Here is a 24,647-nt window from a genome sequence, read left to right on the forward strand (position 1 = left end):
TGTTGTTTTAGGAAATTTCGATTAGTCATCTGTGTATTGCACACTGACACTAGCACTGAACTGACACTAGCAACACTGGCAAGTGTCGCATGTGTTTCTATTTGTTTTTTGTTTGAATAAGTTTACAAAATGAAGTCTTCTCGAAAACGTGACACTTTAACTTTAAACCACAAAAAATTGAAGTTTTACAAAAGATCTATAACAGTGATTGTAACTAATTGGCCCCTGCCCAGTTTTTGTGTGGTGGATTAGTGAAAGAATACTGTATTATATTTTATGATGTTTTGTTTCAATATAGGCGATGCTAAAATACCAATAATTCAAGAAGGCGAAAAAAGCTCTACGAAATATTCCAATAAGAATAAAGCCGTAAAGTTCAATCCGGAAGTCCAGGTCATCTATTGTCTCCAGAAGGCCATCAACAGTGAAGTTGTCCTTAACACAGTAGAGATATTGAACAAGGAGACAGACCAGCAAGCCCGGAACCATCGAATGCGAAAATCTTATTCTTTGGTGAAATTGAATACCTTTCTATTCTAAACCGATCACCATATAACTTTTTTATTGATTTCTCTGGTAATGTTTTATTTTTTAATAACCCTGTATTATGATTGTACGTGCTGTTTTTTTTTTACATGTCTCTTATAAAAATACAATGTTTTTATTATATTAATTGAAAATCTGTGTATGATTAATATTATTTACTTACCATTAGAAAATGGATTCTGAACCACTCGAGCGATAGCTTCCCCAATTTGGGTAGCTGTAGGTAGGTGATTTTTATGAATTAAATTTAATTTATTTCTGCTTCCGCCAGATGATCTGTTTTCGTAATAACTTACTTGTTTTTTTGCAAACAAGTTTTAGCAGTGTGTCTATATATTTGCAGTGGTACGCCACTACTTGAGCCAGACGGTGTTAAGTACTACTTAGTACACAGTGCCAAGCGCTAAGGTACCTAGGCCGTTATAGAACATATTGGAAATTTCGGCCGTTGCCTAGAGGTTTGTTTGGCAATATTTTTAGCCATAGCAACTAGAATGTTCGGGAACGTTCTTCACCTTATATAAGCGACAGCGGGAATGAACTCAGACAGTCATCCATTAGCAGTTCTACAGTGACCAATTTGTGAGCCCTGCGACTGCTTGCTGCCTACTGAGGCGGCCGGCCGCTATGGCCACGGATTACCATGGACTCCTCGGGATCGCATCAGCGCCCTGGCCCTTATCTCTGGCCTGCACTCCTCACGTGCTCAGACCCTGCGACACCTTCGCCGGTCTGAAGACATCCACGAGTCCGGTCTCCACGGTATCGACTCACTGACTACCGTTTCAACTACTCCACCGCCGTCATCTCTATCTCCATCATCGTCGGTCCGGAGTCATCCCACAACTGCGCTACTGACTCACCCAAATAAACTCTGTGACACAACAACCACATCTTTCATTTGTCTCACTACCAGATCCCCAAATATTAATAAAAATATTATATAAGTAATTTCCCCAAAATAGCTTGGAGAAACAGTTTTTTGATTGTGCCTATTGCAACGGCGGCACACAAGAGATCAAGCTTCTATCGAGTATCAAAAGGCTCACTAATATTCCTCTCATTAAATATTACAGATAATGTTTAGTATCGTGTAGACATATTTTAAATTGAAAAAAATTTAACTGCAAATCCCAAATTGGGTGAACAAAAGTTCGGACTTGTTTCCAAAATTGAATATTTTGTTGTATGATTTAGTTTTATAATGTGTTATAATTTACCTACCTCAATCAGTTTTAGCGTCACTACACAACTCGATTTAAAGGCGGTACAGTTCTTTATCCGATTTTACAAACATTCCGATCCTGCACAGAAAAGTCCCACAGTAGACATCGCTGCAAACCGTTGCCAAATACATAATATATAATAAATTTAAGCATTTAAAAAAAAATACATTCTCACTGGAGTGGTTATACTATCTACGTAAAAGAATATTTGAAACATTTCATTCATAATTTTATTATTAATGATTTACTTAAATATTAAAAATGAAGTTACATTTAGGTAGGTAAGTATTCTAACTAATTAAATTTATCGATAGAGGTATGGGTCCATTCTATAACTGAAGAAATCAAATGCCTGAAACTCAATGCTATTTCTTATTATTAAAGCAACTTAACTTGTTATGCCACTAACCCTACTATATATAGCTTTTCGATTATCCGGGTTGGTCAGGAAAAAACATTCTATATATTTGAAAATAACTTGACTAAAATGTTTGAAACCTGGCAATGATTTAGTAATACATAGTAATTAATTTTTTTGTTGTTTTCAAGGGCGAAATTATATTGATGACTTTTTTCAGCGCCCTTGAGGTGATTTCTCACGAAAACGGCGCTATATAAATTAGCCAAATATTATTAAAGCTAAGACATTGTATCTCCACTTTTTGTCAAAAATGAGTTACAATAGTTGCACCATTGAATTAAAAAAAAAAATTATCATCAGCTACTTAACATAATTAATCAACATATCAATCTTTTCCGCTAGATATTTCCCATAAGATCAGTTCTTTAACTCGGTCGTATGTGAAATATTGCGGGAAGTCGATGGGAATCTGCTGAACGTGCCAGTTGTACTTCAGGTTCCTGTACTTGGCCTTGTCCAGCAGCGTGAGGAATGTCTCGTAACACGGGGCCACGGAGTCCATGTCGGCGAGCGTGAACACGTATCGCTTCTCCAGAGCGATGATTATCTTCTTTCGCGGCGGCGAGTTTAGTAACCTCTCCAGCACGTTGACGAACGCTTCGGTGAGCGTGTCATCGTAGATTACTGGAATTAAATAAATAAAGATGATTAAACGGTTAAAAAGGATAATGTAACACTTCTTTTATACACAAGAGAGTCGTGGGTTGTTTCGGGTATTTTAAACCTCCTTACATTTGATGTCCATGGAATTGACGATCTGCGCCATTTTTTAAAGTACATTTTATATCTAGTTTACATCTATTCTAAAACTACTATGAAAATATTCAGTTACCTACTTACTAATATTTGAACTTCACAACATTGAGACATAACCCACGAAAAACTGCAAGACTTCTGGCTTCCTTAACATTTGAATTTTAGACACTTGAACGGTCCACGTTCAACAACAATTCTAGTCCTTTTTTTTATTAACTTAACATAGGAGGCCCACGTATTCTTTGGGAATGCTATGTGGAGGGTTTTTTTTTAAATAAACGAATGAGGGGAAGTTCTGGGAAGGAAAAAGGTATGAGGGGTGGGTAGGAATCAACAGTGACATACAAATCTATCCCCCCCACAGCAGTGCAAGGCGTTGGGTCGAGAGAGTCCGGCTGAAGAGGTGAAACGGTCTCCCTGAACCGGCCCTCTCCACAGCTGGTGCGCAAAAGCATCTGCCACCAAGACTTACCAACCTGACCTACGGCAGAGGTGTTGGTTATCCAATGAATTGTTACTGGGGCGGCGGTACCCATACCCTCCCAAATTGCTTTAGTTATTTCAGCCTTTGATAAAATTGTGATCAGCTGACAAGCATAACTTCTTTTCATCTAGACAAATGTATTTGCATTTATTGAATCTTATGAGAACTTACCATCGGCAGCAAAGATAATGTCTACTGAAGAGAGCTCCTTCTTGATTTGTGGTGTGAACTCCTTAGTGAAATCTAAGCTGGAGATTAGGAATGTTGATTTGACTAGTGATGCATTTAACTTGGAATTTATTTTTATGAGATCTAATATTCCTCCCAAATCCACATCTGAAAAAAGACCAATAAAAACTAATCAGTTATTTAAATTTTCATGACAGCAACTTTACTGGCACTGGTTTGAAAGTTAATTATTACATAATTATTTTTAGCGATTTGACAGCGTTGTCATTTAATTTAATTTCAATAATAAATGGTTTCCAACAAAACATTCATGAGCGAGCTGCAAAATTGAGCTAGCTCTTTTTGATGAGCCGTATTCTTACGACTCCCGGTAAACCGTACCACGGCTCCGGCTATTTTAGAAAAATAGCGTTACTAAAATTATTCAAGTTTTAATTGTTATTACATACTCAGCGATACAAACGGTGTCGGACATCTGGACTTGGACGTACTACCGAACTACCTAGCATCTTATTTATCTCGTGTTACGAGGCGGCGTACCGGTACCATGAGTCACACAATCAGTCATACACTGGAAGCTGGGAGCTGGGAGCTAACAGGGTAGCCGTATCTAGCGAGTCTTATCTTATCTTTGAGCTCCCGGCTCCCGTTCAATTGAACCGTCGTTCAATTGAGTCTACTATTTGAGCTCCCGCTCTTAATAAAATGAGTCATTACCCATTACAGGTGTTTCCTGTGAGTACTTTTCGTTACTGGATACAGTGAGTACAGGTACAAAAAATACCAGTTACAAAATACTCAAAAGTATCTTATACCGACCTGAGGATTAATCAATAATAAGTAATTTGTAAACTCTACTTAGATAATTTCTGCCCACGATTCCCCACAAATTTTAATCCGAACTTCTGTGAAAAATAATTCCCCACAAAAATTCAAATCCTTGGGGGGGGGGGGGGGTAGCTACGAAATTCCCTATCGAAAAATTCCCCTCATTTTTTTTCGTGTCTCTGGTGCTTTTACTTGTTTCGCTACTAGGTACAGTGACTACAAGTACCAAAGGGTTCCATGATATTTCATCAAAATGACAATTAAACACACCTTTAAAAAGTGATATAAAGTCATTAATGTGATGAAAAAAAAATTAATAGTTACCTATTTAACCTAGTTTTTGTTAATGACTTTTTATCACCCGGTCACCGTACGAAAGATACCTATGAAAATTAGCTACTAAAAATGACTGTTAAAAGTACCAAGTACCTGTAAGTAATAAATACATATTCCCAGTATAAAATACTTGAGTATTTTGGAACCAGGTATTTTGGAGATTTGTAACAAATACAAAGTACCTCACGAAAATACCCGGTACTTACTGGGTACGATAAATACGCCTCTCCTCTATTACCCATCGCTACTTCCAATACATTCTGAAGACTTCCTCCTTCCTTCCACTCCTGTATAAAAATATAATACTATTTTATACCAATATTATTTCATCAGACACCCTCACTTCTTTTCATAAAAGAAATAAGAAAATTATTGGTTACTAAACTAACATAAAATAATAATAAATTGGCATATTTATTATTATTTTATGTTAGTTTGGTAACCTTGGCATATTTAATAATGTTTAGAAAAACCGTCCTTGTAATATTATAACGCAACATAACTCAAAATATGCATAAATCAACTTCAAGCCTGTAAAATTGTAAAATGATATAGCAATAACATTATTTTTTTATTACCAGTAAATGTATAAATAAATTACTGGCAAGTAATTTAGTTTCATTCATAAAGTATTTATGAAGAAATAATCTACCAATAAGGTTTTGAAACTTGGGCTTTTAAACATAGGGTGTTCGAAAACCTTTAGAAACCTGTTGAATGTGAGTACTGTACAAAATCACTACATAATAATATATTCAAAACTTCAAAAAAAAACTCTTGTGCGGTATCCACATAATAAAAAAAAAACTATACAAATCTATGCTGATGTAAAAATGACAAAAATTTTAATTTTCTTCTATTCATTTGACGCTTTAGTCATTTTTCCTTTCCAGTGTCGATATGTACCTTCTTTGGTCTATTAAAACAGGTTTGTTTCCATGAACAGAATCTTTATATAGATGGCCCTGTGCTGGTGCAATTGGAGCAGTCCGCTCTGGGTACCGACTTGCCTAGGTACCAAGGAGCCAAGGCGCTGATAATACCTAACATATAATACAGCGTTTCACTAAAGCTAGGCGCCATTTGACATTGTGCCGGCCATGCATGAGTAGAATCTTTATTGTTTCCAGAAATAGAATTTCTGTGATTGTTTCTACAAGCAGAACACTGTTACCTGTGCAGACCACCCTCTTAGCATACATGGCGGCCACGAAGGAGGTGAGGCCCGTGCCGGCCCCCAGCTCCAGGACTGTGCTATCCCTCAGAGCCCCCTTAAGCCCCCAGTGGAGCGCCAGGTCCCCCAGCAAGAAGGCCCCCCGCCATACCTGGAGCCCTACCAGCTGGAGTCCTGTTCTTACACTGTGTTCTGGAAACAGTAAAAAGGGTTATTTTATGGAAATTATTGCTGTACACATTGGAGAATGGTTGACAACTCGGAAGGACAAATTGAGTCTGAAACTCACAGCCGGTACCTACTTACTACCTTTTCAACACGAATTATGATTACTAACCACTCGTGCCACGTAGTGCTGTATTTGTCACAAAAACCGTTATGTCACGTTTTGCCATATCTTTCATCAATTGACAGATTCTGATAAAGCTCATTATATCTTCTTTTCTATTATGGTCAGACATTATTATATAAATAGTTTTAGAAATAGAGAACACAAAGTTAACCATAGTTTACTACAGAAGCCCGAGTAAATCTACCTTCCAAGAGCAACTGGGCGTCTTATATAGAGCTAGCAAGTTCTACAATAGTAACCAGCTGCTATCCTATATAAATCTCAAGTACGCCCAACAATTGAATTTGGGAGCCACCTCTGGGCTGGAGCCCCACAATACTTGATAAACCTACGATTCTGTGCAAAGGAGCGCGGTCCGTCTGATTGACAATCCTTTGTTAACAGACCGATTGCCATCAATATCTTGCTCTGATTATATAATGTATTATTTGGGTCTCTTACTTTTTGTACTATATGTCATTTGAGTGAGCTTTCATATAATTTTGAATTTGTTTCGTATTTTAATCTTTATTTTGATGTACGAAAAATAATGTACTCTATGTCTGAGTAGATTTTTGTAATTGTTGTACCTATTTGAATATGAATTGAGTTTTTACATCTGGATTGTTCTCACGCAAGTGAGATCGTCTGTAAAACCCCAGTATAAATAAATAAATCTGTAATCTCTAATGCACAGACCCAATGAGGGCATGCTGAGTCTGTTCTATAGGTATTTTAATGGAGGTATAGGTATTCCAAGGAGCTAGCAGTATTGATCCCCGGTGCACCGGTGCACATACGTGAAACTCAACATTCATGAGTGAAACATCCGTTCACAGTTGATGTTGGCTTCATGAGAACGGGCCACTTCTTCGACTCTTCGTGCAGATGGAGAACAATAGCACTTGTTGCTTTTACGTCCAACAGATGATGCTGTTTTTCAAAAAAAGCATGTTTGTCCAACAGATGGCGCTGTTTTTCAAAAAAGCAAGATTTTATTTGTCACAGGTGACATCTATATACATAGTAGTATATAAAAACACACGCGTATTCGAATGCAAAGTTGTGTCAAAATTTCAAAGCAATCTGTGAAGAACTTGAGGAGATTTATGATTTTGAACAAACAAACATTCACTTTTTTATTTATACAGATAATATCACATCAAAGAATTTGGTTCCTTCAAAAAACTGTATATTGTTGGCGTTAAAAAGGTCTACTCTAAATCTTAGGGTTCATGTGTATATGTAGTACTCTTGAGTTAAGAGAGTTTCATATTCGTGTGCAAAATTTGAATATACGCACCAATTTGTAAAACTCCCCTTTTAGGCCTTTTTACTATTAAGTCTCCGTCATCATCATAGTTTATTTCGTTTGGTTCCTGAGGGTAGACAAAAGGAAATTCTGAGACGACATCTGAAAACAAATAACAAAAATTATTGTACTCAATGCGAATTATTTTTCAATACGTAATAATAATAATAATTGGATAATTTGTATTGCGCCATTTTTATGAAAAATCATATCAAGGGCGCCGTAAAATAATATACACCTACTCATACATGGGCAATAAAACTATTTGTTGTTATCAATTATATTGAGTTGAGTAAAATTATGTTATTGAGATAAAATATAAGCTTCATTGGATTTTGCATTTAACCTTCAAAGAACCAAAGAAATGTAATGTGGGCGTGAAGAAATCAGGCCTTAAATTTCGAACACAAAACTGTATTTCATAATCAATATAAAATTCAAATGGGATGGCGATATACAATGTCTTGCAGGTAAGAGAGACAGAGTGTATGCTAAATGGGGTATAACCAAAGGGTACTAAATTAGTAGCGACATTTGCTTCAATTCAAATCTACATGGAAGACATTTCTAGTGTCTATTATCCATTCACTGGTTACACACTAAAATATATTTTAATAATAATACAAATAAAAAAAATTATGTTGAAATGCGTTACTTTTTTCTTACGTGTCTTTCAAATATGATTATTAATTAATTGTTTGAATATTGTTTCTATTACTTTTCCATTATTGTTTACAGCAGAGTAAGGAAAATCAAAGTTTGGGTAACTAGAATCAAAATAAAATATTTTTATAAAGCTTGTAGCAAACATTTTTTTTATTTAAACTGTTAGAGATTTATATGAAATAACTCACTGCCTGCGGATGTGGGTGTTATTCCCGTCTTGTAATTAGATTCGGCGTAAATTTCCGAAGTCACTTCTAAATTAGGCATTTCGAGCTAGAAAGGAAGTAAACACAATCTGTTATTTTACGGAAATTCTCAATAAATTGCCCGAACAGTGAGATAATGTCGATTGCTTCAGAAATAGCGCCGATCTACTCTCCAAAAACTGACGCGCGCCAAAATTAATATCACAACTTGATTAAACTGATAGCGAGGACTTACGACGGGCCGAATAAATCAACCTCGTGAAACGAGACATGATGAAAATATGATCTACAATATCCAAAAATAAAACCCACGGTCAATCATTAAAATGCCAAACCCCAAAATGATGTCGAGTGTCTCACTGTAGAGCGGAGTATGAAATCGCAATAATTATTTTGCACTTTTTTATAATGCGATTTATGAAAGAGATAATAATAATGTTATGAATTACTCGTTTACGTAATTTAATTCATCTTATACCTTGTTTTATTTGGACGATAATTTGTGTAACTGCTTTCAAGTATCAACAACTGGACTTTTTCGCAATGAAAGATTTTACGGTAATGACATTGTTCACACTCGACTGAAGCCGAAAAACTCGTGTAAAACACGTTGACATTTGGGCTGCTGCCAATGCCAACCTCTTTTAATGTAAGTCTATTTTCTGGGAAAAAGTTATTTCAGTTTGAATTTATTTCACTAATTGAAAAATAGTGGATTCCGAAATTGGCGCGGCTGCGTAGCGTAATCCGGTATCAGGGGAAAACCGGGAAAATACCGGTGTGAAGTTGTTCCTTATTTGAGAAGTTCGAGGTAAACTTGTCGAATTCCGCGGCATACAAAGGCTCTTTAAAAAACAACGATTTTAACTTAGATATCTAATGGAGACGAGTAATTAAGTCGCACACGCATAAAATAGGTTTTTAGGGTTTAGTTTTGTTCCTAACCATCAAGCTCAACTTTGATTGAGAAAAAATGGAACTTTAATCTTTGTTTATTTCTTGTAGTATTTAAGTTAGAAACCAAGTGCGATTTTTATATGTTTGCATATTAAGCGTACAGCGGATTTCAATAAGCTAATCGTTAATGATTTTGGATTCAAATAATATAAATATTCAAACTTTTAATTTTTACAAACCATCGTGAAGACATTGCAAAAAAAAAATCTGAAACAAATCGAGGGACTGACTGCCAAAATACAGAAAGGAGCTTTGGAGTTTTTAAATAAGTGTTTATTTAAATAACATTGAATATTATTATATTATATTATTATAAAATGTTGTTTAATTTTCATTTGTACAGCCGGTAACACGTGACATTCAATTCTGTTGTTTTTTTGACAAGGAAAGGAACATAAATGTCATAAATAAACCATTGGAATTATTGGAATACGTAAACCAGGGTTGCCAATGCATATTTTCTAAAATGTAGAAACGTCAAAACCTATAGTGATGGATTGCTTTGAATCGATCTTTTTATTTTTTAAATAAACCAACAACTTTTATTTTTTATACTCAATGCCGACCAGGTTTCGCTACAACCGCAGCTTCTCGAGGGCTGTATAATATCCAAATTATTGTAATTAAATGTTATTATTTTTTTGCTAATTTTGAATAATGGCGGCAAGAATTATTTAGTGTATCGACAACTGAATTGATTACTTGCTTTATTCTACTTATTATAGATGTCGACAAATATTCACTAATAATGTTTTGTGTTATTTTAATTTTGACGAGAGGAAGATGATTATTGTCCAGCAAACAAATCCGTGAAATGTTTTCTAATGAAATATAAGTAATATATTATTTGTTTGGGTATTATTCTCGTTTATTGAAAATTGACTAGAAAAGAGGAAAACGAATTCCTTCAGTTTTAAAAACGGTTTATGACTTTACTGCTGCCAATGACGAATGCAAGTTTTTTTAGAAAATGATTAGTATGGATCTTAGTTCCTTTTCAAAAACCATACAAATCAGCACCAGCTGGAGAAAACCTTCCCAGCGCGCTTAGTGTGGCTCTTGTTGGCGAGGCTGCAATGCCTTATATATACGTAATTAGAAGAAAAAATGTATTTGTTTGCACAAAATCTTTTGAATAAAATGAATGCATTTAAATAATAATTTAAAAAATTTAAACATAATTTTATACCTAATAAATAACGTTAATATGCATATATATTTATTTTTTAAATATTGTGCATTTATAAAATAACTATCATAAAATAAAAATCCAAGAATAATACACTATAACTAGCTGACGTGTACCCGGAGTTGCTCAACTTTTAAATATAATTTCAGAAGAAATTCTCTAAATGATAGTGAAACAATCAAATCAAACTCCGTTGCATAGTTTAGAAGAACTAAGCGCACAAACAGACAGACGCAAATAGTGACTTTGTTTTATACTATTTAGATAGAGATACTATAATAAGTTACGAACCTACGTACCGAGAATGTAATAATATCGATTGTTGCTGGAGGTAAAGGCGGCCACAGGCCAGCTCGAGCGACGGCGCGGCTGGGCCAATCAGAGCAACCCACGATCGACGCTGCCACGTCCTGACGTTCCGCCGGCATCTTTCGTTTTGGCATTTCGCTCGACGAGTCTTCTTTCTGCTGCCGGGTTTTGTGGTGAATAGTTAGGTCGGCTTGGTGTATTGGCGTATTTTAAAAATGTATTTCCTGTCGTCTGTTTGTTTAATGTTGGCCGTATTCAATGCGGCCTACAGCGAAGTTGAAATCAAATCGGAAGAGAATGTCCTGGTTTTGACAAAAGAGAACTTCCCTAGTGTTATCGCCGACAATGACTTCGTTTTAGTTGAATTTTGTAAGTATACCTACCTCATTTGTTTCATTGGATTAATCCGTATTCTATAATCGTAATATTGTTAATTTCATTCATATTATTTCTATTGCCGAGTTATTGTACGTTTTAACAATTTTATTGTGATTGTTTTTATGCAAGAATGTGACACGTCAACCATAATGTATGAGACACATGCGTCTCGAGTAAAAGAACACGTAGCCGGCAAGACATTAGACGTTGACTCATAACTATCTTTTATGATGAATTATTATTATATCCTAAATGTCAATATGCTTTCATCATTATTTTGTGGGTGATGCGGTTTCATTTCCTTTGTAGTTACAATGTGTGGAAGAAAAACATATTTACGTTTAACCTGAACACGTACCAATTTTTAAAACTCCATATCCATACATTATCATTATGAACATGATTGTCAATTCTCTAAAATTTTCCGAAATAAGAATCAAGTATACATATAAAATATAAATACTCTGAATCAAATGTACAATACTGATTATAGCATATGAAATGTATCTATTGTTTGATTATGCAGGTGTTCAAATAAAATTAATATGTATACTACTAGGATGCTGAAAATACAAATTATTTTCCATTTTCATAAATATTAAAACAATTCTAAAAAGAATTAACAAAAATATTTAGCTGTTGAATTCAGGATTATGATGTCAGCTATCTATTTCCTTACTATCTTGATTTGTTAATGGTTATTGAACGTAGAATTACAATATTTTTCTTGTCACAGACGCGCCCTGGTGCGGACATTGCAAGAGCTTGGCCCCCGAATACGCCAAGGCTGCCACTCAGCTCGCAGGACAGGATTCCCCCATCAAGCTGGCCAAGGTTGACGCCACCCAGGAGCAGGAACTCGCCGAGCAGTTCGGAGTCAGGGGCTACCCCACTCTCAAGTTCTTCAGGAACGGCAACCCCACCGAGTACAATGGTGAGTTAATTCTCTATATCAAAGGCTCTTTGAAAAAACAACACTTGATTTCAACTTAAATATCTAATGGAGACAACTATTTAAGTCGTGAGTAAGTAACTTGCACAATAATAATTTATGCGTATTTCTTAAACCTCAAACTTTACTTTGAGAGAAAATGGAACATTAATGCATCTTTTATCATCTCCCAAGACCTGAATAATTATTTCATATTGTAATTAAGTTGAACCTAAGTGCTATTTTTAATTTTTTGCGTAAAGCGTGCACCGGAATTTGACAAGTTTATCTAATTATTTATCTTCAATGTAATCTCCAAAATGATGTTTCCCCTGATATTCTAATCGGTTAAAATGCGTGGAAATCCAATTTCTGTAATTTATTAACGGTCGCTCAAATGTTCATCATTTGATAATGTACGAATAAAAATAAACGTGTAATTCACCGACCATTAAATGAAATTAAGTGAACATTTTATTTGTATCTCTACATATTATTATTAATCTCTTTTGTTAGGTTTTTTCATTTAAAGTATTCTTAAAATTTAAAAAATGAATGAATGCATTTGTAAAGCTGAAATCTTTAAAGTAGCATTAAAAATTCTAAATTAATCAAATTCCCAAATTTGCTTGTCTGCAATTTCTAGACCAAAGCAACTATTTTCAGCTAGCAAATTTGATTTTAAAATGTGCCATGAAGCTTTGAAACATCCACTTAATTATCAACAAATAATTAAAGAAGCAATATTATTTTTTCACATTTTTTAACTAGGAGAATATCAAATCTGGCAATCGGTGGGAGGAAACAAATTGAGCAGAAATTAAAATTAATCGTGCTGAGGAAGATTTACTTATCAATTGTGAAACTTGTGCAGTATGCAGTACTTATAGCATAAACTAAGATGCATAGTTATATCTAGATACCCAATTAGAAAGCTACATTTCCTCCCACTATTTTTTAACAAACAGGTTCATATTCTCTATGAGATGCCACTCTTCACCTTTACAAGTCAAGTGAGAGTGATAATTTGCAATTTATTTGGCCAAGTCATCATTAATTTTCTCCAAAAGTTCACCTGGGGCTATTAAAAGCAATTTCACTATTTTTGAAGCAGTTAAAACATATTCAAATAATGCACCAACATAATATTATATTTCTACTAAACTATTAATGCTATTAAAGAGCGATACTGTTTAATACTATTTTGCTAAAAAATCATTTTATTTATGTGTATAAAATTATTCATGTTCCATTATTATAATTCAATTTACTTTTGTAACTGGTTTTAACATAATATTACAGTGGCCATAATGTTGTGTGTGCATTGGTGTGGTCTGCCTCAGGCCGTAGGTGTTGTTGACCTTATAAAGCTAATGTGTTTGTGAATAAAATTATTATTTATCAGTCAATGTCAAGTTTAAACACTTCACCAGGTACAAACATTGTTACTAATTCTGCCTCATCGTAAATATAGATAAATTATTGCGAAAATTACCTTATTAAACCAATGGAAACCAACTGTTGATAATATACGTAATTATTATTATTTTTTAAATATATTTTCATTTCCGTTGGCATTTAATTATTAGATTAAGATTGTGTTTTTTTTTAATCCTACACAATATTACATAATTATTTATTCAAGTACACCTGGATCTAGATCTATAGATTATAATATACCATAAAATAATAAATGAAAAACTTCTTCCTGTGGCTAAATAATAAATTATGGCACTACTTATTACCCATATGATATAGCTATATCTCAAACGGTTACCAAACTCGTATAAGAAAATACCATTGCACCGAAACATATTTTAGTTATTTGTACATTTAAGTTTACAAATGATTAATTTATTAGAACTTACATACAATTACATTTTTACTGAGAAAAAAACTATTAATAGCACTTTAGGATGTTGAAATTTAAAATCTTCTTCTGTAGTCATTTCCTATCAGAAGTTAGATAGCATGAATATGATGATAGTTGTAGCTGTAGGCTGTAGCCCAGAACAACTCTGTGGAACTACACTTGTAGCAGTCATGCAGATTTCAAAGCCATTTTTACAATGTATTTTGTTTTTGTGTTTGACAGGAGGCAGACAGGCCGACGACATCGTAGCATGGCTGCTAAAGAAGACAGGCCCCCCTGCGAAGGAGCTGACCACCGCCCAGGAAGCCAAGGACTTCGTAGAGTCGGTCAACGTGGCCACCGTCGGCTTCTTCAAGGATCGCGAGTCGGACGCCGCCAAGGCCTTCCTCGCCGTGGCCAGCGCCATGGACGACCAAGTCTTCGGCATTACCTCCAGCGAGGAGGTCTACAAGGAATTCGAGGCCAAGTGCGGAAACATTATCCTCTTCAAGAAGGTAACCACTCAACACTTGGAATTCGTAAAATCTTCATTCATTAAAGTTGCATGTTAACAACTCTGGTGAGACACCATCATTGGGGATAATATCTTTTCACTGACTGAACATTTGAACTCTTTATACATGTGTCTGGCAACTCGTAGTAAAAGCGGGAATCTGGTGAATCTACATCACATTTGGAGTCATTTTGTGGTGTAAATTTTTTGATTTTAACTTTCCAAAGTTATGTCAAATTTGAAAAAAAAATCACTAGGCCACTAGGGAGTTAGTATCAGCCCTTTAATGTCTTTTTAAATACGTCGAAGTGTAGACCTGTCTACAAAAGTTTTTTTTGACCCTTTCTATGCGATAGAGTTACCATACATGTGAATTAAATTTACCAGTTTCCCGCTTGTACTACGAGTTTCTGAACACCGTGTGTAATGTAGTAAAGTTTTGTCTTTATTAACTGTTTTCTCACAATATAACTTTATGATTGCATCTAATTTTAATAATACCTTCTCTAATGTGGTTTATTTTTCTTGGATTCTTTTCCTTTTATGCAACAATGTGTATGAAACAACTGTTGCATAATATAAGATGCAACAGTCTTACAAGTAGAAGTACAGTAGTATAGTACTTGAAGTATCCGTAGGATCAATATGGGTCCAGATCCTTACAATAATTATAATATGTACATAACATGGGATGACAGCCAACCCATAACGTGTTTTCAATTGAAATTGATTCTGGTTTTTGTCTCCTTGAAAATGACTGATGTGGATCTCCATTTTAGCTTGGCAACAATGATAGATTTTGGTTTTTTAACCATTTCACAGTATTGTTGATGCACATAAAATATTACTCTGACGGAGCACTCCTTTTGACTGTCATAACTCATTTTTTTAAACTGCTGTAACTCTCTTCATTCTTGACAGACTTATGAATTGCTTATATTAAAAGGTGCATTATTTATCTTTTTAACGGTTTAATTTTTTTTAATACCTACATATTTATGGCTAAGTGATTAAGTGCAATGTGTTTTCACTTTTTGCAGTGATACTTAATAATAATCTTTATTGAGTATTATGCAACGTTATACATGTTCTTATTGTGTTAATGACTTTTGACTTAGCTACCATTAATATTATCTTTTAAACGACGATTGTTTTATCAGCTCTGGTGCACTTTATTTCTAATCATCACTATGCAATGTCTAATGTGTTTAATTGCCTATACATATTGCTTACTGACCTGTATAATATGTAACTACATTACTAATAATATCAGCCACCAAAGGTTATCCTAATTACGTATGTAATTACTTTATGATTCTAAAACAAGACACATGTTCGTGGTTCAAATAATCGGCATCCCATCCAAGATTTGAGGGTTAATTCTCCTCTAAGTGAATCCTCCGTCTTTGCAAGTGCAAGTTTTCAGCTTATCAGTGAAATAACTTATATATTGTTGTATTTCACTCTGCCCTGATGATGAACACTGCAATGCTGTCCATAAATAATAAACATTGCAAAAAAAAAACCATTTGTAACATTTAAAAAATATGTATATTGTTTTAAAAATATGTATATTGTTTTAAAAATATGTATATGCTTTTGGTTGGGCAGTTCGATGAAGGCAAAACCACATATGAAGGAGAAGTGGTGGAAGCTGACCTCAAGAAGTGGGTTGCCTCAGAAGCTCTGCCCCTTGTGGTTGAATTCACCCACGAGACCGCTTCCAAGATCTTCGGAGGAGAAATCAAGAACCACCTTCTCGTATTCCTGTCCAAGGTTAGTTATGACTCCAACCCTACAAATATTACAAGTTTGATGTGAAGTTTTATTACATTTTCTTAGCAAGTAAGCAATTAGCAATTCTCTCTGTGTTTTGACCCATCCGTCCGGGTTCAAGTCTTATCTCTACATTTATCAAATATTCAGTTTAACCCCTCCGACTTTTCGCGAACTTGAAGCTAAGATGTCTTTACCGAAATGTCAATTTCACGAATACGTTGTGTTATTACCGCCTCACAATCAAAGCTCTATAAATGAAACATTACTGAACGGAGCCGAATAGTAAAAACTGTTTTAGAAAGGTTACAAAATAGGCTTTCAAATTGTTGTATCATAAATAAATATTAACATTTGTAAATATTTAAATTTAGAATGGAAACATGAAAAAATTGTAAAAATGACTCACCTGTAATGTTTTATGTAAAAACGACACTAAAATCACGGATAATGTAAAAAAAAAAACACTTATTTCATCGTACAAATGTACAATAAACAATTCTGTCACTTCACTTTTTGACCATTTCATACAAAATATATTTTTAAAAAAATAATTAAACTTGCTAAAATCTTGGCGCATTTCAAGCGCGAATTTGGTGGACATGACTCGCAATATAAATGCATCTAATTATACAAGAAAAAACACTTCAAACAAAGAAACAATATCACAAAAGCATAGCAAATATATATTACTATAATAAACAAATACTTACCGGGCCATTTTCGATAAAATTTCACGTTAAAACTGGGATATGTGGGAGGCGGGTCGGCACGTCAAACGGCTTTCTTGGCGTCGTTTTACGATTTGGCGGGTAAAATTTGCTTCCACTGAGTAGGTCTTTTTACGGGTTTCTATGGATAACTTTGAATAGAGATGTGAAGCTTCATTCAATACGAATATTCTACTTTTTGTTTTAGGGATGTCACTAGAAGAATAACGGAGTTATGACGATTTTTGTGGAAACACGCGTTGACGTGTAAACACGCTTATTGTACTTGACTGCTATCGTTATTTTATCGTGTATATCTGCTTACGTTGCTGACCGGTTAAACAACGCATCTGCTACTTAGTTATTCATGTATTTTTTGTAGTCACATGTTGCATTTACAAAAACCAATTCATTATTATTATTATTATCTCAAACATTATTAATCTTAATTTTTTGTTTTGTTTTTTGGTTTTGTAGAAGGACGGAGACTTCAAGTATGTGGACGCTGTCAAGGCTTCAGCCAAGAACTTCCGTGGAAAGGTCCTGTTCGTCACCATCGACACTGATGAAGATGATCACCAGAGGTAAGACACAATCACTCTCCTGATTTTCATAAAGTATTCTGGTTATAATCTTTTGATAAACAATCTTAGTGACATGTAGTCAATTAGATTAAAACATAATAAAATGATTATCTTGCATGTGTCAATATCAGGTGTATAAATGCCTTTTCACTTGGTTACACACCTCCAAATAGATAAATGACTAATGCATTGGTTATTATTTATTTACGTTAAGGTATCATCCCACCTTATTAACTAAAATTTTTTTTTTGACAGATTTCGAAAATAGACCACTTCAAATGTATTGTGTATAAAGTTCATAAAGATCAAAGCGTCATAAGTATTATTTTTTCGAGTTTATTTGAGGGCGCTCTCTGACTTACTTTTACTTGAGCGTGCGCGTATTCATAGCCTAGCTGGTCTGCCTCTTCTCGGCTTTATATACACAAACAGCCGGAACGAGCCAAAGAGAATCCAGACTTGAAGAAAATGAACTATTTGAACAAGTGGAAGGTGATAGATTTTTCAGTAAAAAAAAAACACTTTTTCTCGAAGCCACTTTTTTTTCTTGCTTCATTGTTTTTTTCTCCGTAAATACTGAACCAATCATTATGAAATTATAACTACACTTTCGCCACATGTATGGCTACTGCCGGAACTAGAATTATTTTTAAAATTTTGATTTAGGTATTCAAAACAGGCTTATTTTTGGATATTTATTTTTCAGCAGCCCCCATTTTGTTATTTTTACATAACGATTCATAATTCTAGTTTGGACAGTAGCCACAACCATAAACTGAACTCGATTCTTTTTGGTTTTTGTGTTTCAAATAAATCTACTCGCAAATAATATCAACGAAGTGGTCATAGCTTTTTTCGAGGGGCTAAGCGGATGCTGCTACCAGGAATAGATACATTATGTAAAATAAAGATATTTTATGACGCCCAAAAGTGGGATGATCCTTTAATGCAGGCAGATTTGTAATTTATAAATAAGATAAAATTATTTTTTTATTGAAATTATATAACAAATATGCGATCAAATTGATTGGATTCAGTCTTGAAAACGTTTTCCCAATTTTACTACTGAGATTTAACTTCTTCCCATTGTTAAATGATTGAACAGTAAAATTCTACAGGTTATTGAATCTAAGTTTATTTATCTGATGATACAATCGTTTTCCAGAATCATGGAATTCTTCGGAATGAAGAAGGAAGAGGTTCCGTCCATGCGATTGATCGGCTTGGAGGAAGATATGTCCAAGTACAAGCCTGAGAACCCAGAACTCACCTCGGAGAATGTTGAGGTAAATAAACATCACCACATCTGTTTCCTAATTATAGAACTGTAAAGAAGACGGTCTCTAGATATGTAAATATGTACTTTTAACACAAGGACTGATTAAACCGTCCACGGTGTAACAAACAATATTATTACAGGTGTTTTTCTTTTGTGATATTTTTAATTGCTTAGTCCGACATTCTGAAAATTTTCAAAAATGTCCATTTACGTAATAGTTTTCAAGTCACTTTTAAACAAAGTTATGAAGTAAATAAAAATTTATTGAGAATATCATTCAAATTTCTGTTAACTATTGAAAATAGCTTCTGTGATTTACTAGCTAATTTAAACTACAAATTACAACTGTACAAATCTTTATCTCTAAATAGTATAAAATAAAGTCACTATCCCCGTCTGTCTGTTTGTGCGCTTAGTTCTTCTCAACTACGCAACGGATTTTTACTATCATTTAGAGAATTTCTTGCAGAATGTTTATACATGGACATTATATTTATAGAAAGTAGAGAAAAGTGGAGCAACGCCGGGTACACGTCAGCTAGTCTATATGTATAAGGTCTTCAGAAAATTCCCAAGGTTATTTATTATAATTGAATTTAATTAAACTAAGAAACTATCTCGAAATATTGCCTTGCGACATTGAGTGTCTATTTTGATGTGAATTAACATGGTATTCATCTTGCACGGTTATTCTAGACCTTCGTATCAGATTTCCTGGCTGGCAAGCTGAAGCAGCACCTCCTGAGCCAGGAGCTGCCCGAGGACTGGAACAAGACCCCCGTCTGGACTCTTTCTTCCTCCAACTTCGACGCCGTCGTCTTCGACGAGTCCACCAATGTCCTCGTCGAGTTCTACGCCCCGTGGTGAGTAAACCATTCAACCAAATCCTTTAACCTCATCTACGCTGCTGTTACAGATGTGATTAATAAAGTTTCACTAAAACGCATTCATCGTGTCGAAATGTGCCGCGTGATTGGATCTATCCAATCTATTGTGTTATAAAGATTACGCAGGATTAACTTAAATCTGTTTCTTTTCTTGGTTTCATTCTATCCAAATATTTCTTTTTTTTCATTTTTTTATACCGTAATTGTTACATTATCTAGCGATTCCGTTCATTCAATTTTGCTATTGACTTGCCTACCAGTGGACAATGGACAATATCAGCGGGAACATAACAAGTTAATCGGTTTAATTGTTGGCAGATGAATCATCTAAATGCGTTTAAGATTGGCGATTGATTGATTTTATTCATTAATTTAATTCATTTAACATATAATATATCCAGCTAACAATAAATCCACCCTAATATAATAGAACTTCCTTCTTCTTCTGGCGTTAGTAAGATTAAATTGTTAATTTTAATTTTAGTTGTAAGTTGCCAAATATGTAAATACTCGTGTATATGTCGTTAAGATAGTAGTTATAGGCCTTAGTCGTAAGTCACTAGATATAAGTCTTAGAGATAAGTCAGTAGTTCTAGTATTAAATATTTAAGAAATATATTTGTACAGCGCCCTTCAGGTGATTTCTCACGAAAACGGCGCTATATAAATTAGCCAAATATTATTATTATTATTATTAGGCTAGGTTAAGTAATGTGGGCTTGGCCTATATCACTATATAGCTCGCCTATATCTCTTGTGTGTGACTAGTTTTAGGCTACTTTGCAGGAAGTTAATTCAGTAGAGATGACAGTGGTGAATACAAAATGATAATCATTTCATCCCGTTTTGCAGACAAATAATCTCCTTTCATTGATAAACCGTGGTTCCGTGTCAAAACTCTTTAGCTGATTGGAAGATTTATGTTGACATGTCATCCATCATCAATCATATGAAGCTTTTTTGTATGTGAATACTGCACAAGAGTCCCAACTCTTGACATCTGTCTGAAGCCAGTGAGACTACGGCATTCCTGATCAAAGTATGTTGTGAAAGTGAAGGAGATGGTGTATGTTTTAGTAATAATTTTTTTCTACATTTCCAGAAAGTCTTTTGTTTTGAATAATTAATTTTCCCTTGCGCAGGTTAATGATAAATTGATTAAAATAATTGCATACTTATTTTCCGGGGTGGACGTGATGGTGAAGTATCCATGAACCTGTCCCTGTTCAAAACATCTTTATTTTCATTCAATTTGTCATTTATTACTTATGCTAACTTAGTTTGAGACGATTCATTCAATTTGTCATTTATTACTTATGCTAACTTAGTTTGAGACGATTCATTCAACTTGTCAATTATTACTTATGCTAACTTAGTTTGAGACGATTCATTCAATTTGTCATTTATTACTTATGCTAACTTAGTTTGAGACGATTCATTCAACTTGTCATTTATTACTTATGCTAACTTAGTTTGAGAAGATTCATTCAATTTGTCATTTATTACTTATGCCAACTTAGTTTGAGACGTTTAACTCCATTACAGTTAATGACCATCAAATCAATGTTCAGCGCCATTTTGATTTTTTGACATTTGATCAGTCTTCGTTCTACACCGATTTGCAGCCCATTTCAGCTTTTTATCAAATTGTGATCAACTGTCATAACATTCATGTTTTTATTAATTTTATCTTTCCGAAACATCCTAAATATTCTTTTGAGGCCCTTATACTGTTGGCTGTTAGTGAAGTTAATTAGGGGAAAGGGATAATATTAATGTAACATATATTGTTGTCTATCAGGTGCGGCCACTGCAAGCAGCTGGCGCCCATCTACGATAACCTGGGAGAGAACTACGCCTCCAACAGCGCCGTGGTGATCGCCAAGATGGACTCCACCGTCAACGAGCTGGAGCACACCAAGATCACTTCCTTCCCCACCATCAAGCTGTACACTAAGGAGAACAAGGTGGTGGAGTACAACGGGGAGCGCACGTTGGAGGGGCTCATCAAGTTCGTCGAGTCTGGCGGCGAGTACGGACAGGCCGCGTCCGAAGAGGTGAGGGTAATGACAACTCTTGTACTAACTCAACTCTGCTACTCTAACTCACCTGTCTTCCCATTCTTTCTCCATTACTACCTTCTTTTCTGTTTACTCATTGTACACATTCACATCACTGCATCATCACAACCGGCGTCGATTTTAAAGATGTTTTCACATCAAGTTTTCAGTACGTTTTTGTGATGTTAACGCATTTTCAAGAATCTTTTCTCCAAGGTCCGTTAGGAAATATGATTTGTAGTTATGTTTTAAATAATAAAAGCCTTCAAAAGCCCTCGTCTCAGGTCTAGCTTGTCTCAAGTGGGACCTGAAAACCAGGGGTAAGGAGAAATCGTACAATCACTTTTGTAAGTGGGACAATTTTATATGATTATTTACGTTTGTTTGTTTTGTTTTCCAGGCTGAAGAGGAAGATGAGGATGACGACACCCCGAGGAAAGACGAGCTATAAATGAAGAAACAAGAGACTGAGTCATTAAGAATCCAACCAACACACACACAAACTACCTTCCCCATCATCTCCCGGCTAGCATTACATTATCTGTTGCCCGTCCTCTACCCACGGGACACTAATTAGAGCATGATACATAATAATATTATCTGCAGTTAGAGGAATAGGAGGCCATCTCGATTCGCATTCTAGAAATAAGACTGGTGTTGCCACAATAAAGATTTAAAAAATTATTATTGTTACAAAGTGTTTGAATATATTATTTATTACATACAATTTTAAATATACTTTTGGATTGAGGTCGCGCTAATCTTCCAATAATAGTAAATGGGTAAAGTTAGGTTTATGTTTGATGTACATTTTGTTGATTAAGAAAACTCAGCGGAGGATGCTCCTAGCCCTGGTAGAGAGGTCGAGATAGAAGATGATTTGGGTTGTGGTCGTATGAATGCTTCAAAGTTGGTTGTGCATCGAAGACTTTAAAATCTTCCCGATATGAAATATCTTAATACTACTTGATTACATAATACTAATTGATTTACATAAAAGAAATCTGTTTCTCACATTCCAAGTGAACTCCCGCTCTGTGCATTTAACTAATACCCAACTAACTTTGTCTGTATGTGTACTGTTGTGTACTCTTCAACTGTTTGCGAGCTTGGAAGTGCATATTCAATTATTTGTATGTAGGAGGAATGAGTATTTGATATTTCCTTTTTTTTATACAACAAAGATTTATTTTGTCTACAACTTTTCTTAGAGTTTCTATTACTTTTGCGAGTGAATGTGATTTAATTGTTATTTATGGGTACTTTCCTAGTTTATAGAATGGACTTCGTACTAAGATAAACAAAGCAGAGATATATTTTGTCGGATCAGATTGTTACTATTACGAATGTAAATACATTATTTGTGTACCCGCCAGACACTATGAGTGATCATCGTCATTCTTTCACCACAAGAGTATAAGTGCGCTAATGTAATTTGTAAAATATGAAAATAAATCTTCCAAAAATGTTTTTGATCGGTTTTATTTTGTGATTTATAATATTTAATTTTATTTCCTTCCCTTTCCCCCAAATGTTACACAACATTACATAACTTTAAAACTAGAGTAGGAAGTCGAAAACTGCATGCAGAGATGCAGACAACAATTTTTGGTCCATTCAAGCACAGGGCTAGCATAAAAAAGCACATAGCGACAGTTGCTGGATTTTCCCCAAGCATTGAATTGTTATATTGACGCACATGTCAATTTGCAGGTGCAAAGTTTATCGAAACATTTGAACTCGTCAGTGAGAATGTGTTTGTATAAAAATCAAATCAAATTTGCATTGCACGTCTGCCACATACTCTTTTTAGAAAAAGTTGGAATGCCCTCTCCTTGTTCATGCTAAGCTTTGCCAGAATGTCAGTTCTGCCATGCGGTACTTTGAACAAGTTGTGGCTATCAATTAAATTGTTCCAAATTTTGAAAGACAATAAGCTAGACTTGCTTTCCGCCTGGTTTTCAGATTTACAGAATCAGTTTCCTCAAGTAAGTACCATGGGATAGGTTCCATGCGTCGACATCAATGTACATCCGGTGGTACTGTAGCCAAACATCGCTTGCATACTCCAGCTTGCTTCTCAGTATGCCGTCAAACAATGCTTCATGGTTATTGAGCTACTTGCATGTTCTGATGATAATAAACCCAAGTTTGTAGCATGACTGAGTGAGCTGCGATATGTGGTCAGAGAATATTAGTTCGGAATTAAGACGATACCGAGGTCCTTCACGGATTTTATACATAATAACATTTCACCCTTTATCTTATAATCGTGAACTATAGTATTTTAAAAGGGAATGAAGGAAACAGTGACACATTTTATTTCTTTATAAAAATATTATATTTATTCAGTGGTTAACACACCAGAGAATTTTAACTCTCCAACAGTAATTATGTGCTCTGCTGTAGCTCTCAGCCAATTATGTCCCAAATAATTCCACTGATGCTGGATTTTTCACAGATGGTGGAACACCTCCAGACATGTATTTTAACAAAAGTTCTCAGTTTTCCCCCTTTGTGATTCCCTTGAATATATTTTTCTAGCCTTTGTGAATACGCTAATATCTCTTTACCACTATTTAATAAAATCAGAATATTTTTGTCCATTTAGTTCAATTAAAATTATTAAAAAAATAGTTTCCTTCGATTTTGCTATAAAATCAACATATTCTTTGCAATTTAATAAAAAAGGGAAAATATCAGTTTTTTAAAGAATATTTCACAAAATATTTGCATATAATTTTTT

General features: G+C 34.6%; 2 protein-coding genes across 6 annotated transcripts; one reads left to right on the forward strand and one right to left on the reverse strand.

The window, feature by feature from the left end:
• Positions 1-1,993: 1,993 nt before the first annotated feature.
• On the reverse strand, positions 1,994-9,798 carry LOC149422128 (methyltransferase-like protein 22). 4 transcript variants are annotated; one of them, XM_089633619.1, is made up of 6 exons: positions 9,612-9,798; positions 8,458-8,542; positions 7,595-7,705; positions 5,961-6,152; positions 3,605-3,769; positions 1,994-2,817 (listed from the first exon to the last, which is right to left on the reverse strand). In XM_089633619.1, exons 1-6 carry the CDS (start codon positions 9,612-9,614, stop codon positions 2,519-2,521), a joined length of 855 nt encoding a protein of 284 aa, XP_089489745.1. In that variant the 5' UTR covers positions 9,615-9,798; the 3' UTR covers positions 1,994-2,518. The 4 variants fall into 4 exon arrangements, with proteins under 4 accessions (XP_089489745.1, XP_089489746.1, XP_089489747.1 ...); XM_089633620.1 differs by lacking the exon at positions 9,612-9,798 and adding an exon at positions 8,954-9,530; XM_089633621.1 differs by lacking the exon at positions 9,612-9,798 and adding an exon at positions 8,788-8,924.
• A 1,231-nt stretch (positions 9,799-11,029) lies between these two features.
• On the forward strand, positions 11,030-23,371 carry Pdi (protein disulfide isomerase). 2 transcript variants are annotated; one of them, XM_089633102.1, is made up of 9 exons: positions 11,030-11,299; positions 12,045-12,242; positions 14,335-14,606; positions 16,217-16,381; positions 17,569-17,675; positions 18,841-18,961; positions 19,651-19,817; positions 21,643-21,904; positions 22,302-23,371. In XM_089633102.1, the coding sequence occupies exons 1-9, from the start codon at positions 11,146-11,148 to the stop codon at positions 22,350-22,352; spliced, it is 1,497 nt and encodes a 498-aa protein (XP_089489228.1). In that variant the 5' UTR covers positions 11,030-11,145; the 3' UTR covers positions 22,353-23,371. The 2 variants fall into 2 exon arrangements, with proteins under 2 accessions (XP_089489228.1, XP_089489229.1); XM_089633103.1 differs by having other exon boundaries at positions 11,031-11,299; positions 21,643-21,898.
• Positions 23,372-24,647: the final 1,276 nt, after the last annotated feature.

The sequence above is a fragment of the Hesperophylax consimilis genome, chromosome 7 (genome assembly GCF_061612785.1).
Source record: "Hesperophylax consimilis isolate HC1 chromosome 7, BYU_Hcon_1.0, whole genome shotgun sequence".
NCBI lineage: Eukaryota > Metazoa > Arthropoda > Insecta > Trichoptera > Limnephilidae > Hesperophylax > Hesperophylax consimilis.

Excerpts from the sequence above, each read along its gene's own strand:
- LOC149422128 (XM_089633619.1), bottom strand. Across the intron at positions 6,153-7,594 it reads AAGGGGAGTTTTACAAATTG|AACACAGTGTAAGAACAGGA; the intron begins GTGCGTATATTC and ends TACTGTTTCCAG. Across the intron at positions 2,818-3,604 it reads CATTATCTTTGCTGCCGATG|TAATCTACGATGACACGCTC; the intron begins GTAAGTTCTCAT and ends ATTTAATTCCAG.
- Pdi (XM_089633102.1), top strand. The coding sequence starts at position 11,146 with ATGTATTTCCTGTCGTCTGTTTGTTTAATGTTGGCCGTATTCAATGCG. Across the intron at positions 11,300-12,044 it reads CTTCGTTTTAGTTGAATTTT|ACGCGCCCTGGTGCGGACAT; the intron begins GTAAGTATACCT and ends TTCTTGTCACAG. Across the intron at positions 14,607-16,216 it reads ACATTATCCTCTTCAAGAAG|TTCGATGAAGGCAAAACCAC; the intron begins GTAACCACTCAA and ends TTGGTTGGGCAG.